The 19,117-nt window shown below is 51.5% G+C and overlaps 1 protein-coding gene across 1 annotated transcript; it reads right to left on the bottom strand.

Annotated features, from left to right (window-relative positions):
- Positions 1-153: 153 nt before the first annotated feature.
- On the bottom strand, positions 154-16,315 carry LOC118216468 (zinc finger protein 652-like). Its single transcript, XM_035397637.1, has 5 exons — positions 14,828-16,315; positions 10,509-10,656; positions 10,085-10,200; positions 5,712-5,856; positions 154-1,162 (listed from the first exon to the last, which is right to left on the bottom strand). Exons 1-5 carry the CDS (start codon positions 15,947-15,949, stop codon positions 564-566), a joined length of 2,130 nt encoding a protein of 709 aa, XP_035253528.1. The 5' UTR covers positions 15,950-16,315; the 3' UTR covers positions 154-563.
- Positions 16,316-19,117: the final 2,802 nt, after the last annotated feature.

Here is a 19,117-nt window from a genome sequence, read left to right as displayed (position 1 = left end):
AGCTGGAAGGCTAACGTACAAAGTGAACCGCATGGCTACCATGACCTGGCACACAAACACACACATACCGACTCGCCATAGTTTGTGGCAGAAGAGTTCTGACACCAATAGAATGCTAACTGTGTACAAACACACACACAAGCACACACACAGTGAAGAACCAGAGGGGTTTATGGAAAGAAAGACGGCAGGATTCGGGACAAGCCCCCATCATGTGTCTGTAACACACAGGACCTGAGCGGGCTCCTCGTCTGCTCGGGAAATAAAAGGAGGTCAACGCTTAGCACAGTTAGCGCAGGATGCACACCCATGACACAGCCTCACGTCTATGACGGGTGCTAGTAACTTCTCCTAACGTGTCCACGCACACACACACACACACACACACACACACACACACAAACGCACGCACGCACGCACACACAGGCTTTTTCCTCCACATTTCTGTAATGTCAGTTAACACTGTGAGAACGGCAGTCCAGCAGGGGAGGAAAGGAAAGATGCACATGATAATGGTGATATATCTCTAAGTATATGTTGGGGTATATTTCTCCACTGGGGGCTCAGTGGTGCTGGGGGGCGCCCGCGCTCTTGTCTGGGGGCCCCATGTGGCGCAGGTAGCTGTCCTCCTGGCCGCGGTGGTTGAGGGGCTCGCTCTTGAACAGGGCGGGAGGCGGCGGCAGGTGCGAGACCGGGGGCGTGGCCATGTGGTGGGGGGCGGGGCCATGGGGGGCATGGCCGTGGTGGTGGTGGTGGTGGTGGGCGGGGTGCGAGTGCAGGTGCAGGTGGGAGAAGCCGTGCCCCCCTACCCGGGGCGGAGGGAGGGGCCCGCCGGGGGGGCTGAGGCCCAGGTGTGCTGAGGGGGCGGGGCTGGTCGGCGAGGGGGCGGAGGACGCGGCGGGGGCGGGGCCGGAGGACGAGGAGGAGGAGGGGGCGGGGAGGTGCAGGGGCAGCGGCAGGCCGGCCGGCTGCAGGTCGACGGGGCTGGTGACCCGGAAGCACTTCTCCCGGTGCGCCTTGAGCATGTTGGAGAAGCGGAAGCGCTGGCCGCACACCTCGCAGGGGTACGGCTTCTCGCCCGTGTGCGTGCGCCGGTGCCTCTTCATGTTGGGCCGGCTGGTGAAGCTCTTCCCACAGATCTCACAGATGAACGGCTTCTCTCCTGCGGCCACAGAGAGAGAGACAGTCAACATCCCTGAGCAATCACAGCATCCCTGACCAATCAGAGCAGCCCTGACCACTCACAGGAGCCCTGACCAATCAGAGCAGCCCTGAGCAATCACAACAGCTCTGTCCAATCACAACATCCCTGACCAATCACAGCAGCCCCGACCGATCACAGCATCCCTGACCAATCACAGCAGCCCTGACCAATCACAACAGCCCTGTCCAATCACAGCAGCCTCGACCAATCACAGCAGCCCTGAACAATCAGAGCAGCCTCGACCAATCACAGCAGCCCTGAACAATCCCCTATCAGCACAAGTAACTGAATGGCCCAGTATCACCAAACTTGGTAGGCTTGTTTGGAGGGCTTTACTGTTGAATCCCTTAAAGTATGGCACAGGCTAAACACCTGATGGCACTATAGTGCACCTGACAGAATTTTGACATTCACAAGCCAAACCCCTATGCCCCATTTGCCCTAGTCACAAAATTTGGTACTAGGGATGTTAACAGTTAATCGATTAACTGTCAATTGTCAATAAGAATGTTAATTAATTTTATTGGTTAAACAATTACATTTCAAAATACCATTTCAATGAGTAACCTAATGCTAGTGATTAGATTTTAGGTGATTAGAATTTAGATCGATGTGACTATGACTATGAGTAAAACTTGCAACTTGTCACCATCGCACAGTATTCTCCAGCTGAAATATGACTCAAGTCTTAAATGAAGACGCATTACATCCCAATGACACTGGTTTTGACACATTAAATGCCCACAGACCACATTATGACTCCGCCCAGGTTTTTATATTTGGTGGATTATGATTTTGAGTGGAGTTCCCCTTTAAGAGCACTGTTATGTCTGAAAAGGGTTTCCTTGGTTTGGTGAGCAGCTCTTCCTTCCCAGGGCAGTTTATTTACCCCTGTACTATCAGTACCAGTCACCTGGGCAATGAACACAGGCAGGGCAAAGACTCCCGAAAATAGATACCTCCCAAATATCTATAAACAGTGAAAGTGTAGATGGATTCACAAGTAGCACAGAAAAATAATCCACACAAAAAGAGGCAAATAACCCATATCACCTATTAAATGTGCAGAGGAAAATACACATTTCAAATACTGATACACATGGATTTTAAATGCTGTCCATCCACGAGTCCAGGAGACTCCAAAATGGACACCAGGAGACTCCCACCTCCCCGACACACAGAAAACCCCATTTCCCCACTGACCTCCAACTGCAGCAAAACAAGAGCCATTACTGTAGGTATGAAAAATGCTGAAATGCGTAAAAACACACCAGTTGAAAAATTCAAAATTCAGAATTCAAGATTCCAAAACTTTATTGTCCATTAATGCAAGCAATAATGGAAATTTGTCTTTCGCTGGTGCATAGCTCACGTAGGGATACAATACAGAACATATAAGAACATCAAATGCACACAAAAAGACAACACAGTACATGTAGTAAAATCTCATGCAGTAAAAAGGTAAAATGCAGTAAAAAGTGGTGTACTAAGAGTTAAAAGTTAAGAAGTTAAAAGTTGACCAGTGGCAGTTAAATATTAAAATATAAAATTAAATACTAAATGTAAAGTGCTGTATGCTAGCTCAGTAAGTCCATGCAAACGTGAGAAGTACAAATGTAAAATGGCAACTGGCTAAAAGCTCCTAGGGCTTTGCCACAGGCATATTAAACACATGTGAGGCTGTTCTGCTGGTTCCTCTGATATTTTTGTGTTACTGTCATTTTTAGGTTTTGTGTGTTATTGTCATTTTTATGTTTTATGTCTGTCATCGTCGGCATGTATGCATATGATTTTGGCTGCTTTCTTGGCCAGGTCACTCTTACAAAAGACAAAAAGATGTGGGAGGGGGCAAGACAGGAGCCTGGTGCGTGAGGGCGGGGGGGCAGATGGGGCAGGACAGGGGCCCGGTGCATGAGGGGGGGGGGGGGGGGGCAGGACAGGAGCCTGGTGCGTGGAGGAGGGGGGGGCGGGAGGTGGGGCAGGACAGGAGCCTGGTGCGTGAGGGTGGGGGGGGTCGGAGGGCAGGACAGGAGCCCGGTGCGTGTGGAGGGGGAAGGGGGCAGGACAGGAGCCCGGTGCGTGTGGGGGGGAAGGGGGCAGGACAGGGGCCCGGTGCGTGGCGGGGGGGAAGGGGGCAGGACAGGAGCCTGGTGCGTGTGGGAGGGGAGGTGGGGCAGGACAGGGGCCCGGTGCGTGGCGGGGGGGAAGGGGGCAGGACAGGAGCCTGGTGCGTGTGGCGTGGCCTCGCGGTCGGCCTGCCTGATTACAGGCTGCAGCTGTGGGTTCCAGGGAGACCAGGGCGGCTCCACGACCGCACGGTTCTAAATCCGTCCCAAAAAGGCGAACGCGCGACTGCTTCACAAGTACAAAGCGCTGGGGCCCCTCGGAAAAGAGCACACCCCTGATTTTCCATTAAAAGGGCCTTAATTAGCCCAGGGGAACATTCAGTGTGGGAAAATGCCACTCTGATCTGGGCCCAATTGCAGGCCTCACAGGAGGCATGATGTAGACCTGGGCTTTGATGTGTTCACCCTCTCATTACGGACCGAGAGATCCCCACGCTCACTGCAGCTTCCTGCCTGGGCAGCGTTACAGGGGAGATCTAACTGAAGAGACGCATGTGCAGAGCCTCTGTGTAGTATTCAGCTGTACCACACCGAAAACAATATCGTAAAAGCAAATCACTGTGAAGAAAACACATTCATTAAAATACATTTATGCTATATATACAACCTAGCATGCCGGCGTTTTTGTTTTTTGTCGATGCTTACATGTGAATGGCTGACTGCTAGGAAGGCTGGTTAGCTAGCTGAGTGTATCATTAGCGTAATTCTGACTGAATTTGCTTCTAGCACAAGCTTCGGTCTCCTGCTAAAATGAGGCCAGCTCTGGCTCTCCTGCCTGGTGGGGGTGTTTTTAGGGCCCTCCCCCTGTGTGAGATGATGGCGGAGGTCGGTTCACGGGCTGGCCTGTCAGTCCCTCCCACAGTACCCGTTAAGGACAGAGACCGATGACACAGCCCCTGGCTTCAGTCGGTCTGCGACCCGACGAACAAAATCGTCCAAGTTCATCAAAGCCTCCAAGCAGCAGACTTGATTAAGTGGTCACCACAGACTCGTCGCCCCTATCCCGCTCTTTTTTGCGTGGTAAAACTCATTTGAGCATTCCGGGGAAATACAAAAGGACCCTCCTCTGGTCTTCAGTTTTGTTTTTTCTCAATCCGTTGAGCTCCTTGTACATGAGCAGGCCAGTAGTAGCAATAGCACCCTCCGTTAGCTTTTAGCAGCCAAGACGAATCATTCACATGACATCACAACCTAGCTTCTTCCTAGGATAAGTGCGTCCTAGTGGCAAAAAAGCTGCCGTTTATTTTTCTAGCAACAACAGGTCAATTTCAGATTAGAATGCAGGGCCAAGTCTTGTCTAAGGTAAAAAGCAAATGCATCGTATTACCCAATGCTAAAGCTCCCCTTTCAGCTCTATGACTAGACAGATGGCTTGTCTCGCATAGATACACATCTTGCCCAGCCTTGCTTGTGTGCAGTTTAACTGTCCCAGGTACTAATAGAGAAAACAACGTGCCTGTGGCTATCTGGACACTGGCAGGTAAAAGACCTATGACCCATCACCTGTTCAGCATTTCACCGTTTGAGCCACTGTTTCCAGCTTCAGTGACCTTCCACCTCCCAACAGCCATAAAGCAGAACTATGAACCGCAACGTTGGTTGAGTTCCTGTTTGTGTTCTCACCGTATTTATCACAGGGCAGTGAACTGAACATGTCCACCCACAGCTAGACCCAACCGACTACTCAGACAGCACAAACAACCACAGCCAGACCCAACCGACTACTCAGACAGCACAAACGACCACTGCCAGACCCAACCGACTAATCAGACAGCAAAACTGTCAGACCCAACTGACCAGGCGAAGCAGAGAAATGTCACATCATCGATGTGAGCAAAAATGCAATTCAAAATGTGTCTCCACAACTGCAATTCTCAGAAACCGAGTTTTCATTCAAGGATAAACACTGAAGACAGTTAAGGAAAAAAAAAATCAGAACCTTACAATGTGGATTTCAAATGGTGAAGAGTACAATGAATGGAGACAGCTATATGTGTGCAGCATTTGAGTCCAAGACAAATTTCCCCACGGGGACAATAAAGTATATTGTATTGTATTGTGCAATGAATGTGTGCGACTTACAGAGAAAATAAGAGATGCAGAGAGTAACAAAAGCTTTTGTAAATGACATGTGCATGTGCTGTGTGTGCATGTGGTGCATGCACATATGCAAGAGTGCTTATGAGATAATCTGTATCCTTATTGAAAGGGTGAAAATCAACATAGACTGTTTTCTATAAGAGGATATCTGCTATATTCCTAATATGCTAAGCAGTGTATGTGCGCGTGTGTGTGTATGTGTGTGTGTGTGTGTGAGAGAGAGAGAGAGACAGACAGAGAGAGAGAGAGAGCATAAGCCAGACAGAGACAGAGGTAGTCACCTGTGTGCGTCTTCATGTGCTCATCGAAGTACTGCTTCATGTTGAAGTCCTTGCCACACCACTGGCACATGAACTGCTTGTGTCCGATGTGGATGCTCATGTGGGAGCGCAGCTGGTACTTGTATTGGAACCTCTCATCACAGTTCTGCAGAGAGGGGACACAAGACGCTCATCTTAAATCTGAGACCTCAAAACTACACGGGACACTGACGGATGATGTCCCCTCACACCTGGAACAGGACGTATTGGAGGGCATGTCCATTTCAGAACATCCTCAGGTACTGGGTACCTTCAGGTTGCAAAGCTTGGCCAAAAAGGAATCAGCTTATGTGCAGTCAACCAATCAGCTTTCATTCCTCATCAACACTTTCATCCTTCAACCAATAAGCCAAGATGGTAGCCATATAGCCATTATAAGGTAGGAGGATATGGATCAACAGTTGCACCCAGGTATAAGCCTCTCATATCTCTCACACGTCATAGAGGTGTCAGAAGATGGGCAGGGTTTCTGCTGTTCTGACTGCAGTGGAAGATGGGCAGGGTTTCTGCTGTTCTGACTGCAGTGGAAGATGGACAGGGTTTCTGCTGTTCTGACTGCAGTGGGAAGCTCATTCCACCACTGTGAATCAAAACAGACAGGAGGCCTGGAAGCCAGATGCCCAGTGGTAGCAGAATGGAGAGGCTACATTTATTGAAACGTTCATCAATGACAGCTTAAGACAGCCCTTGATTCCCAGGCTAATGCATTTTCTATGAGTGAACCAGTGTTGCCAATGAGCAAATGAGCCAGTGGAGCACCAGAACCCTGGCCATACACTGATCAGGAAGCATGGGCAGGGGAAAGGGGGAGGAGTTTGTAGTACACTGCTCAGGACACGTCTAAATGTGCAAATACATGTTCATTTGGTCCCTGCATATCCAAATGAGATAAATATGTTGTATCCCAGGTTATCAAGCATGCTTAGAACTCCAGGGCGGGACCTCCAGGGCAGGGCAGAGACCCATGGGCCTTCTCCACAGGGAGCTGGACCTCCAGGTGGGACAGAGACCCATGGGCCTTCTCCACAGGGAGCTGGACCTCCAGGTGGGGCAGAGACCCATGGGCCTTCTCCACAGGGAGCGGGACCTCCAGGGCAGGGCAGAGACCCATGGGCCTTCTCCACAGGGAGCTGGACCTCCAGGTGGGGCAGAGACCCATGGGCCTTCTCCACAGGGAGCTGTAGGGCGTAGCTACACTCGCTTCGCCTCGATGACAGAGGAGGCGCCACGCCCGAACCTCCACTGCGGCCGTGTTATTACAGCTATTTCGAGAGTCTGGAGAGGCCAGCTCACAGCACTCAATGACACCCTTCTCCGAGCTCAGAGACGGGCCTCCAGCCCCACAATCCCCCCACCTGGGTCTACTCAGAGACAGCCTGAGGGACCACCCCACAAAATCTCAAACATACCCCACTCCCCCAAGTCCATTTTTAATGCTATGGGTTTGCCTAGTAATCCAGTTTTCCCACAGCCACTAACTACGCCAAAGCCCCACCTACTACAAGCCAGAAGTACAAGGCTCCTCCCTGCCGTCTGTGTAATCAGTGCTCTGCTGTGGTTTCCCGATGCTAACTTTGCCCCACTACAAATACACACGACATGCCCACGCATCAATTTACGACTGAATGAGTGTTTCAAAGCCGTGAAACCGTCCGCTATTCCCATGATATGACAATATTTATTCAGTGGCATTCTGCTGGAGAACGTGAGCGTCGTTTCCTTGGATTCCGATGCAAAACAAGGCAGCTCTCGTTTTAGCTTCAAGAGGCTGCCTGAATGGCTGTTTTGTGCTGTTCATTCCCGAAATCTTAGCAGCTGGCGAATGGTACATTCGCTCTTTTACGGTAAGGGAGCTGACTGTGGCATTCAAAGAGGGACTTCAGAGTTTCTGAGGAACGTCATTATGGCAGTTATACATCTCCCAGTGCTCGACAGTGGTACTTTGCAACAGGTAACCACAGAGTAATGGCAGTGTCTCAGAATAACTACTCCCCACTGCAGCCACTAGACCAACCAAACAAACATGAAAGCTACTGAAAGAGCAGCTCCCCTTAGCAGTAAAGCAACTGCCCAGCTGCAGTGGAGGACCATCCACATGCTACAGCACCAGCTAGTGGTGAATATGAGTCATCACAGGTACTAACAGTCATTCCGAACATTTCAACATGACATGCTCACATTGCAAATTTACCACAAGAAGAGTAGAGGGTATCATGTTAGGCTTAAGGGTAAGCTAGCTAGTGGAATGGACAAAACAATGAACTTCCCAACCTTGGAAAGATTCATTCATATTAGTTAAACTAACAGAAGAAAAGGATAAGAACACCATTGCTAACTCTATGCCGTGCAATTGCCTGTCAACGGCCAAGAGCAGCAGTTCAAACTTAAAGAAGCATTTGCACAGCAAGCACAGCACAATGACACCTGAGGAGAAAAACCACAAGCTAACCACTGTAGAAGATGAGCTTGGGATGGGCGCTACAATACTGTTCCCCCGAGAGAGCTACACGAGTTAGTAAATGTGGTGGGGGACATTCTGCTACTTTTGACTTCATATTTCCATTGGACTTTAAAGAAAATAAATACATAACCGTAAACAAGCTTTGTGCCAGTCATTATTTAAAGTGTAACAACTGGTGAAGAGGGAATAATTTTCAAGACTCACTCTCCAGTTTCTTGATTTTTCAGTCTCAGAGATTTAAGGATAATTTGATAGAATACAAAACAATCCATCTCATCTGATCAAATTACATACATCCTTAAACTGGCATTAAAAAGTACATTTGATTGAATCTTGGGGCAAATTTCTGGTGGGAGACTGCTCAGGACATTAAAAAACCATTAAAATTCTACTGGGGTGGCAGTGTAGTATAATGTTAAGCAGCTGATATTGTAACCGAAAGGTCGCAGGTTCCATTCCCAGGTAGGACACTGCCGTTGTACCCTTGAGCAAGGTGCTTAACCTGCATTGCCTCAGTATATATCCATCTGTATAAATGGATGCAAAGTAAAATAAATAAATAAATAACTAAATAAATGTTGTGTAAGTCGGTCTGCTAAATACCTGTACTGTAATGTCAATTACATTAATGGGAAAGCAGCAACAAACCAGGGATGAAAATATCCACCTTTCTACAGTCAGGTTGTGGGTTCTGATGCTGTGAGCATGTGTGGGTTGTAGTTTTGAATAGTTTGAGCAGGTCTGGGTTGTAGTTTTGGATGGTTTGAGCAGGTCTGTTGTGGCTTCTGACAGATTAAGCAACTCGTGGTTGTGGGTTCTGATAGTTCGAGCAGGTCTGGGTTGTAGGTTGTCATGGTTTGAGCAGGTCTGGGTTGTAGGTTGTCATGGTTTGAGCAGGTCTGGGTTGTAGGTTGTCATGGTTTGAGCAGGTCTGGATTGTGGGTTCTGATGGTTTGGGGGTTAGGTTAGAGCGGGGTTTGGAGCAGCAGTGGGTGGGGTTAGGGTCGTGAGGAGCTGTGGGCGGGGTTGGGGTTAGGACGGGGTTGGGAGCAGCAGTGGGTGGGGTTAGGGTCATGAGAAGCTGTGGGCAGGGTTGGGGTTAGGACAGGGTTGTGGGCGGGGGTTGGGTTAGGGCTGGGAGCAGCTGTGAGTGGGGTTAGGGTTAGGGCGGGGTTGGGAGCAGAAGTGGGCGTGGTTAAGGTTGGGTTGGGAGCAGCTGTGGGTGGGGTTAGGGTTAGGGCAAGGTTGGGAGCAGCAGTGTGCAGGGTTAGGGCAAGGTTTGGAGCAGCAGTGGGCGGGGTTAGGGTTAGGGTCATGAGGAGCTGTGGGTGGGGTTAGGGTTAGGGCGGGGTTGTGGGCAGGGTCAGGAGCAGCAGTGGACGGGGTTAGGAGCAGCAGTGGGTGGGGTTAGGGCGGGGTTGGGAGCAGCAGTGGGCGGGGTTAGGAGCAGCAGTGAGCGGGGTTAGGGCGGGGTTGGGAGCAGCAGTGAGCGGGGTTAGGGCAGGTTTGGGAGCAGCAGTGGGTGGGGTTAGGGCGGGGTTAGGAGCAGCAGTGGGTGAGGTAAGGGCGGGGCTAGGAGCAGCAGTGGGCGGGGTTAGGAGCAGCAGTGAGCGGGGTTAGGGCGGGGTTGGGAGCAGCAGTGAGCGGGGTTAGGGCGGGGTTGGGAGCAGCAGTGGGTGGGGTTAGGGCGGGGTTGGGAGCAGCAGTGGGTGAGGTAAGGGCGGGGTTAGGAGCAGCAGTGAGCGGGGTTAGGAGCAGCAGTGGGTGGGGTTAGGGCAGGGTTAGGAGCAGCAGTGGGTGAGGTTAGGGCGGGGTTATGAGCAGCAGTGGGCGGGGTTAGGGCGGGGTTGGGAGCAGCAGTGGGGGGCCTTACCTCACAGCGAAAGGGTTTCTCTCCAGAGTGCTGCAGAGAATGCACCTTCAGAGACATGCTGCGCTTGAAGGACTTCCCACAGGTCTCACAGGTAAAGGGCATGTCCTTAGTGTGGGCTACGGAGAGAGGGAGAGAGAGGTAAACAGCATGTCCTTAGTGTGGGCTACAGAGAGAGAGAGAGAGAGGTAAACAGCATGTCCTTAGTGTGGGCTACAGAGAGAGAGAGAGAGGTAAACAGCATGTCCTTAGTGTGGGCTATGGAGAGAGGGAGAGAGAGAGGTAAACTGCATGTCCTTAATGTGGGCTATGGAGAGAGGGACAGATGTAATAGTTTGTGATGTTCTTCACTCCTTAATTAATGTCATTTGTTTCTTTTTTACACTGTGAATACACTTGAAATTGAAGAAGACAGGACGTCACCTACCAACCATGTGCTTGCGGACGTGCGCCATGGTGTAGAACTTCTTCTCACAGATCTCGCAGGCAAACTTCTTCTCTGCATAGCCGTGCACAATCTTAATGTGCTCGTGCAGCGACCACAGCTTCTTAAAGGACTTACTGCAGGAGACGCACTGTACCGGAGGAAACGCACAAACACACACACGTCACACGTGCACACAGGCAAACATAAACACACACACACACGTCACACATGCACACAGGCAAACATAAATACATAAACACACGCACACACAAGCACACGCACGCACAAGCGCACACACACATCACACCACACACAACATACACGCAAATATAAATACATGAACACACACACACACGCACGCACAAGCACACACACACGCACGCACAAGCGCACACACACAACACACACGCACACAGGCGCACACACACATACACAACACACACAGGCACACACACAACAGCTGTCATCTGTACCTATAATACCCCACACACCTCAGAGGACATGAGTTAAGCTGGCTCGGATAAATTCTGAAGCAGCTGGCACAGCTGGCACAGAAGTTCAATGAGTGAATAAATGATTCATTTAAAGATCTGTTGACTTATTCTCGCATTACAAAATCGCAGCAGCACAAAAACAAACAGCCTTCTGAACTCAGAGTTTCCCCACCACCTTCCACCTCCTGCACCGCACCAGTAAGCAGTCACATCACCCCATATGCATGCAAGTTCCCTCAAATTAAAGCCGACAGTCTGCACTTTGACCTCATATTCACGGTTTTATTTCAAGCCCTTATGTGTTGGAGTGCAGAGCCAAAACAACAAAACGTGTGTCACTGTCCATATACCTTTGCATTTAACTATATAAACAAAGTAGAAGAAAAACGAAAAAGCAGAACATATGCAATGCATTTAATATGTATTTCTACAGTGCAGTTACTGCGGCAAACCACAATAAAGCCAATCAAAGAAATTAATACATTACTGAAGGACAAACCCGAACCCCGACCAAAACTCCTTTAGGTCCTGAGGAAATAAAGGTAGCTGGTTTCCAGAGCTTCTAGTGCCCTCTGCTGTCATTCAGAAGTAATTACATATAAACTCAGGGAATGAGTGTGGCAGTGATTCAGTGCTAACAGACATCCTTCAAACATGCAGAAATATGCAGAGCGGAGGTAAATGGAGGTTCCTCCATTAACTGCTGCATAAATCTGCGATGGTGCAGGGCTCTAGCACCTCAAAGCAGAATTAGCCAACATGGTAACAGGTGCTTTGGTAACACGGTGCTTATAGGAGATTGGTGGGGAATCCAGGAAGTAGACTGATTTAGACTTGTTACTCCAGCGCTGTCAAGAGTTTCTGGTGGAAACTCAATCTGTAAATAATGTGCTGAAGAGAACAACCCGACTGACCCAAGATCAGTACTGAGAGTCTGATGGTTCCTGTGTGTGGTACCTGGTACCTAATGCATCTGTGTGGTTTTAACAGCTAGTGGTAACTGGATGGCGCTGACCTCAGGTCAGTAATGTACCAGCGGTCACACTAGCCATTGAATGCGGGACACTTCAAAATCTGCCTTCTACACTAAATCACTTGCGTTCTGATAAAAATAACTTTTTTTTGCCATAATATGCAAACTCAATAATAACACAATAAATGTGTGTCGCTCATTATTTTATTATAATATTCTAACAGAAACAGGATGAAATAGTGTAACTGTCAGGATTAAATAAGCTATAAATAATGTGGCATTCTAATCAAAACTCATTTTTGCTACACAGGCTAAAAATTCTTTTTAAATACTAGGAGCGGTTTCTGTTTTAATTTACTTGTGTTGAGCAAGCTACCTAGAGCGTGACATCTCGTTTTCAACTTTTCATTCAAATTAAGCACACTCATTGAATCTCACAATACTGCCAACGGTTGTGTAAATATTGTGAGGAATAAACACAGACGTCAGACGCCAACCACAGGCTCAAAGAAACAGGAGTAATAATTTTGTTGTGGTTTAAGTCTGGGTCATCACCCATTGTAATCTTAAAAAAAGACCCTGGAATATCTGTGCTCACAGAATGCAGTGTATTTCTACCCTGCATTTTAACTGCTTTCTCTGTGAAAAACAGAATCCTGCGTTACCATGACCACTGTGCCCCAGTGTGGGGGTAACAGCAGTAATGCCCCTGTGTGGGGGTAACAGCAGGTCAGTAATCCCCCTGTGTGGGGGTAACAGCAGTAATGCCCCTGTGTGGGAGTAACAGCAGTAATGCCCCTGTGTGGGGGTAACAGCAGTAATGCCCCTGTGTGGGGGTAACAGCAGTAATGCCCCTCTGTGGGGGTAACAGCAGTAATGCCCCTGTGTGGGGGTAACAGCAGTAATGCCCCTCTGTGGGGGTAACAGCAGTAATGCCCCTCTGTGGGGGTAACAGCAGTAATGCCCCTGTGTGGGGGTAACAACAGGTCAGTAATGCCCCTGTGTGGGGGTGACAACAGGTCAGTAATGCCCCTGTGTGGGGTAGTGGCAGTAAGGCCCCTGTGTGGGGGTAACAGCAGTAATGCCCCAGTGTGGGGTAGCGGCAGTAATGCCCCTGTGTGGGGGTAATGGCAGTAAGGCCCCTGTGTGGGGGTAACAGCAGTAATGCCCCTGTGTGGGGGTAACAGCAGTAATGACCCTGTGTGGGGTAACAGCAGTAATGCCCCAGTGTGGGGTAACAGCAGTAAGGCCCCTACGTGGGGGTAACGGCAGTAATGCCCCTGTGTGGGGGTAACAGCAGTAATGCCCCTGTGTGGGGGTAACAGCAGTAATGCCCCTCTGTGGGGGTAACAGCAGTAATGCCCCTCTGTGGGGGTAACAGCAGTAATGCCCCTGTGTGGGGGTAACAACAGGTCAGTAATGCCCCTGTGTGGGGGTGACAACAGGTCAGTAATGCCCCTGTGTGGGGTAGTGGCAGTAAGGCCCCTGTGTGGGGGTAACAGCAGTAATGCCCCAGTGTGGGGTAGCGGCAGTAATGCCCCTGTGTGGGGGTAATGGCAGTAAGGCCCCTGTGTGGGGGTAACAGCAGTAATGCCCCTGTGTGGGGGTAACAGCAGTAATGACCCTGTGTGGGGTAACAGCAGTAATGCCCCAGTGTGGGGTAACAGCAGTAAGGCCCCTACGTGGGGGTAACGGCAGTAATGCCCCTGTGTGGGGTAACGGCAGTAATGCCCCTGTGTGGGGTTAATGTCAGTAATGCCCCTGTGTGGGGTAACAGCAGTAAGGCCCCTGTGTGGGGGTAACGGCAGTAAGGCCCCTGTGTGGGGGTAACGGCAGTAATGCCCCTGTGTGGGGTAACAGCAGTAATGCCCCAGAGTGGGGTAGCGGCAGTAATGCCCCTGTGTGGGGGTAGCGGCAGTAATGCCCCTGTGTGGGGGTAACAGCAGTAATGCCCCTGTGTGGGGGTAACAGCAGTAATGCCCCTGTGTGGGGGTAACGGCAGTAATGCCCCTGTGTGGGGTAACAGCAGTAAGGCCCCTGTGTGGGGGTAACAGCAGTAATGCCCCAGTGTGGGGGTAACAGCAGTAAGGCCCCAGTGTGGGGGTAACAGCAGTAAGGCCCCTGTGTGGGGTAACAGCAGTAATACCCCTGTGTGGGGGTAACAGCAGTAATACCCCTGTGTGGGGGTAACAGCAGTAAGGCCCCTGTGTGGGGGTAACAGCAGTAATGCCCCTGTGTGGGGTAACAGCAGTAAGTCCCCTGTGTGGGGGTAACAGCAGTAATGCCCCAGTGTGGGGTAACGGCAGTAAGGCCCCTGTGTGGGGTAACGGCAGCAATGCCCCTGTGTGGGGGTAACAGCAGTAATGCCCCAGTGTGGGGGTAACAGCAGTAAGGCCCCAGTGTGGGGGTAACAGCAGTAAGGCCCCTGTGTGGGGTAACAGCAGCAATGCCCCTGTGTGGGGGTAACAGCAGTAATACCCCTGTGTGGGGTAACCGCAGTAATGCCCCTGTGTGGGGGTAACAGCAGTAATACCCCTGTGTGGGGGTAACAGCAGTAAGGCCCCTGTGTGGGGGTAACAGCAGTAATGCCCCTGTGTGGGGTAACAGCAGTAAGGCCCATGTGTGGGGGTAACAGCAGGTCAGTAATGCCCCTGTGTGGGGGTAACAGCAGAATTGCCCCAGTGTGGGGGTAACAGCAGTAATGCCCCTGTGTGGGGTAACAGCAGTAAGGCCCATGTGTGGGGGTAACAGCAGGTCAGTAATGCCCCTGTGTGGGGGTAACAGCAGTAATGCCCCTGTGTGGGGGTAACAGCAGGTCAGTAATGCCCGTGTGGGGTAGCGGCGGGCGGTACCTGAATGTTCTTCTCGCAGTCAGTCTGCTGGTGCAGCGCCAGCTCGCTCTCCAGGACGAACTTCTTGCCGCACTTGTCGCAGATCTGCATGCGGCGGTGCGTGACGTTCATGTGCTTCTCCAGGTACCAGCGCGTGTTGAAGACGCGCGGGCACTTCTCGCACGCCAGCGTCTCCCGCTCCTCGCCGCCGGCCTTCCCCGCGGGCGTGCCAGGGGGCGTGGCCCCGGCCGCCGACGCCGCGGCGCCGCTCGAGCGGGACGCGCCCGCCCTGGGCTCTCGGCCCGCCCTGTGCCTCCTCCCGCCGGGCTCCGCCATCTTCTGCCGCCCCCTGGTGGTGACACCGGGCAGCGACGTGCTGGCGCTCGCCGCGGCGACCCGACGGATCTTCCGCCGAGGCCGGTTTGGGATGGGGCCGCCTCTCCGGGACCTCTTAGCCCGTGTTCTCCTGCTCTCCTTCTCCTCCTCCTCCTCCGGTTCCTCCTCTTCCTCCTCCTCCTCCTCCTCTTCTTCCTCCTCCTGATCTTCCTCAGGAGTCTCCCGTTCATCTTCCTCCTCCGCCTCCTCCTCGTCCTCCTCTTCCTCCTCGCTGCCGGACTTGACCCGGGCCGTGGGGTCGGAGGAGGCGGGGGGCTTGTTCTCGCCCTTGGAGACATTGAGCGTCTGGTTGTTCAGATTCACCTCCACGATGATCTGCTCCCTCTTGAACGCCTCCTCCTCGTCCTCCTCTTCTTCCTCCTCCTCGTCCTCGTCGTCGTCCTCCTCCTCCTCGGAGTCCCCCGTGTCCTCGGAGGTGTCCCGGGCGCCGGGCAGGGGTCCGGGGGGGGCCCGAACGCCGCCCTCGGGCGCAGAGGCGCCCCCCTCCCTGTAGTACTGCGGCTGGCTGCCCTGCTGGGCGGGGGCTCCCTGGCCGGGGCCCGGATCGCCCATCTTGCCCTCCACCAGGACCGAGTAGGGCTGCCCCCCGCCCTCCCGCTTGTACAGCCTGCTGGAGAGCTCCAGTTCTGCGGCAGGGGGGTGGTAGTACCCCTGGGGCCCCACCGCCCTGCGCCCCTCCTCCTGGGGCATCCCGCCCGAACCGGGGGGCAACGAAACCTCCTCTTTCAGGCTCTGGCAGGACTTCATCAGGGGCAGAGAGAGAGAGAGAAAGCGAGAAAGAGACCTGAACTACCCCTCCCCTAAGTGTCGCCCGGAGGGGCGGGGGTCTCCCCAAACCCCCCCACCCCTCCCCCAAAAAAAGAAAGGGGGCCAAAAAGGGAAAGGGCTACTCTGATCCCGAGTGAGCTTCCATGTGTCCCCGGGGGAGAAGAACTGCGAAATGAACAGTCTCACTAAAGAGCGCACGTGCAGCACGAACGGGAGGGATGGACAGAGCTCTACCTGCTCATCTCCCCCTGCTGCACGCACACAGTCTGCGAGAGCGAAAGAGGGAGAGAAAGAGAGAGAGAGAGGGAGAGAGAGGGGGAGAGACAGAGAGAGAGACAGAGAGAGAGAGAGGGAGAGATGGAGAGACAGAGAGAGAGAGAGACAGAGAGAGAGACAGAGAGAGAGAGACAGAGACAGAGACAGAGAGAGAGAGAGAGAGAGCTGTAGTGGGTCTCGTTCAGCAGCAGCGATACAGAGCAGCGTGTCGCGTGGCTCTCTCTCACAGATCCGAGCCGCGCAGCTCCATAACTGGCGGGAGGCGCGGGAAACGGTCCGTCCTGCAGGAGCAGCCCGCGGCGATGGCGACCTGTGGGCAGACGGAGAGGAGAGTGAGAGGCGGTGCAGGGAGCAGCTCCTCCGGTGCGCTCCTCAGTGCTCCGGTGCGCTCCGCCAGCAGACCTGCAGAGACGCAAAGTGAAACTGGAGGCTGGGGAGGTGCTCGAATGCAAACCTCCACAGGCCGCCTCCCCCCCTTCCTCCCTCCCCCCCCCCCCCCCCCCCAAAGCAATTTCATTTCTCTATGAAAACCGCAGGCGGTGAAGCGCTCCGCGCGGCCAGCCCGCCGCCCCGCACGCGCTCAGTGACGCCCGCTGGGAGACACAGCAGAACGCCTCACATCGCTGCTGAACGCACCGGGAGAGCGCGTCCAGAGACGCCACTTAGATGCCACTTGTGCGTGTAAGACACACACACACACACACACACACACACACTTTGATGCTACTTGTGTGTGTAAGAGACACACACACACACATTGATGCTACTTGTGTGTGTAAGAGACACACACACACACTTTGATGCTACTTGTGTGTGTAAGAGACACACACACACACATTGATGCTACTTGTGTGTGTAAGAGACACACACACACACTTTGATGCTACTTGTGCGTGTAAGACACACACACACACTTTGATGCCACTTGTGCGTGTGCATGTAAGACACACGTGCACATGTACGCACGCACACACACACGTGCGCGCACACACACACACACACACTCACTCACGCACACACACACGTGCGCGCACACACACACTCACACACACACACAATGGCAGTTGCATTCTACAGTTAACCGCAGCTGAAGTGGCACTGTGACCTGGGAAAGGAAACTTATCTGTGCAGTAAAAACTCCATTTATGGCATCGCGCTGTTCAGATGGGGCGCAACTTACATATTCATGCTATACTTTCACAGACCAAAGAAACAGGTAAACATTTTAAATAACTGTCAATTGGGAGTGCCTTTCGTGAAAGCATTTACTGTCGCACCAGAAAGTATGCAAAATAGTCCTAAAAATATCATTAAATGTCTAGAGTTCAACGATAGTCAGTTTTGTAAGGTTAAGAGCTCTCTTTTGCATGTGTTCAGGTAACTGACAGTTTACCCGCTAGCAAGGAAAATGGATGCACGACAGTCCTTAGCGTAATAGCGCAAGATGTAGTTCCACATTCAGAACTGAAGTAATTCAGACAAAGTAAAAAGGAACTAGGGAATGACTATCATGGTCTATAGCATGGTCTCTAACTCTCATTGAACATTACGATACATAAGAAATAAGGAGTTGTAGCCAAAAAAACTTTTCCATCTGGAAAATACCAGTCCACAGGAATTTTTCTAGGATTGAATGAAATGGACTGCATTTATATAGAGCTTTTATCCAAAGTGCTTTACAATTAATGCCTCTCATTCACCCATTCACACACACACTGCCATGTAAGGTACCAATCAGCTCATTGGGAGCAATCAGGGGTTAGATGGCTTGCTCAGGGACACTTCGACATGCCCAGGGCGGGGGATCGAACCGGCAGCCCTCCGACTGCCAGACAAACGCTCTTACCTCCTGAGCTATGTCATGAGTCCATATGGAATGAGTCCATAAGGTGCTCTCTAGGAATGAAGAACGTCAAGGGAATGATTGAAAGATGGAGAGATAAGACACCATAATGAAATAAAGCTGCAAGCTGCAATTAAGGGGGCCAAGCACAAATATACAACAGAAGTAGTATAGTGACCCATAGGCCAATAGATATTACATATTTTTGCTGCAAAATACTAGAACAACCTCCACTCTTCTGTGAAGGCTTTATACTACAAGTTGGAGCCTTGCTACAGGAATTTGCTTCCATTCAGCCAGAAGAGCATTAGTGAGGTCAGGCACTGACTGGGTGATTAGGCCTGGCTCACAGTTGGCTTTCCAATTGACCCCAAAGGTGTTGTGTGGGGTTGAGGTCAGGGCTCTGTGCAGGCCAGTCAAGTTCTTCCACATCATTCTTAACAAAACCACCTCTATATGAACCTTGCTATATGCTCGGGGGCATCCTTCCCCAAACTGTTGCCACAAAGTTGGAAGCACAGAATTGTCTTGAATGTCACTGCATTTAGATTTGCCTTCACTGGAACTAAGGGGTCTAAGTCCAAACCAGGAAAAACAGCCCCAGACCAAGGGTGTCCAAAAACAGAGAGACAGTGAGGATATACACTCACTCTCTCTCTCAGTTTCTCTCTCTCTCTCTCTCTCTCTCATACACACACACGCCCCCACACAAACAAACAAACAAACAAACGCACACACCCATCAGCCAAGGTCACAGCTCGTAACAGGACTGGAAAGTGTCACTCATTTTCCTGTGACCCCTGGCAACCCCAGAGACCTCATCTGACTGAGATGTGCTGACTCATCACAGTACCGAGGCGGGTCTGGCCGTTTTTAACGGTCATGTTTACATAACATCACAGTAAGGCGTGCGACAGATGCTCTAAACCACAGACATTTGTGGATTACATACACAAAAAAACCTAACCAAATCAAGATAACAATTAATACATAAACCTACAATGCGGATAATTCCCATAGTGGGGGAG

Source organism: Anguilla anguilla, chromosome 17, assembly GCF_013347855.1.
Source record: "Anguilla anguilla isolate fAngAng1 chromosome 17, fAngAng1.pri, whole genome shotgun sequence".
Classification (NCBI taxonomy): domain Eukaryota; kingdom Metazoa; phylum Chordata; class Actinopteri; order Anguilliformes; family Anguillidae; genus Anguilla; species Anguilla anguilla.
Note: the sequence above shows the minus strand (reverse complement) of the source record. Positions and strands in the feature narration are given on the sequence as shown.

Coding starts and splice junctions, on each gene's coding strand:
- LOC118216468 (XM_035397637.1), bottom strand. CDS start 15,949: ATGAAGTCCTGCCAGAGCCTGAAAGAGGAGGTTTCGTTGCCCCCCGGT. Junction 10,657..14,827: donor ACTGCGAGAAGAACATTCAG/GTACCGCCCGCC, acceptor CCTCCGGTACAG/TGCGTCTCCTGCAGTAAGTC. Junction 5,857..10,084: donor AGAAACCCTTTCGCTGTGAG/GTAAGGCCCCCC, acceptor CCCTCTCTGCAG/AACTGTGATGAGAGGTTCCA.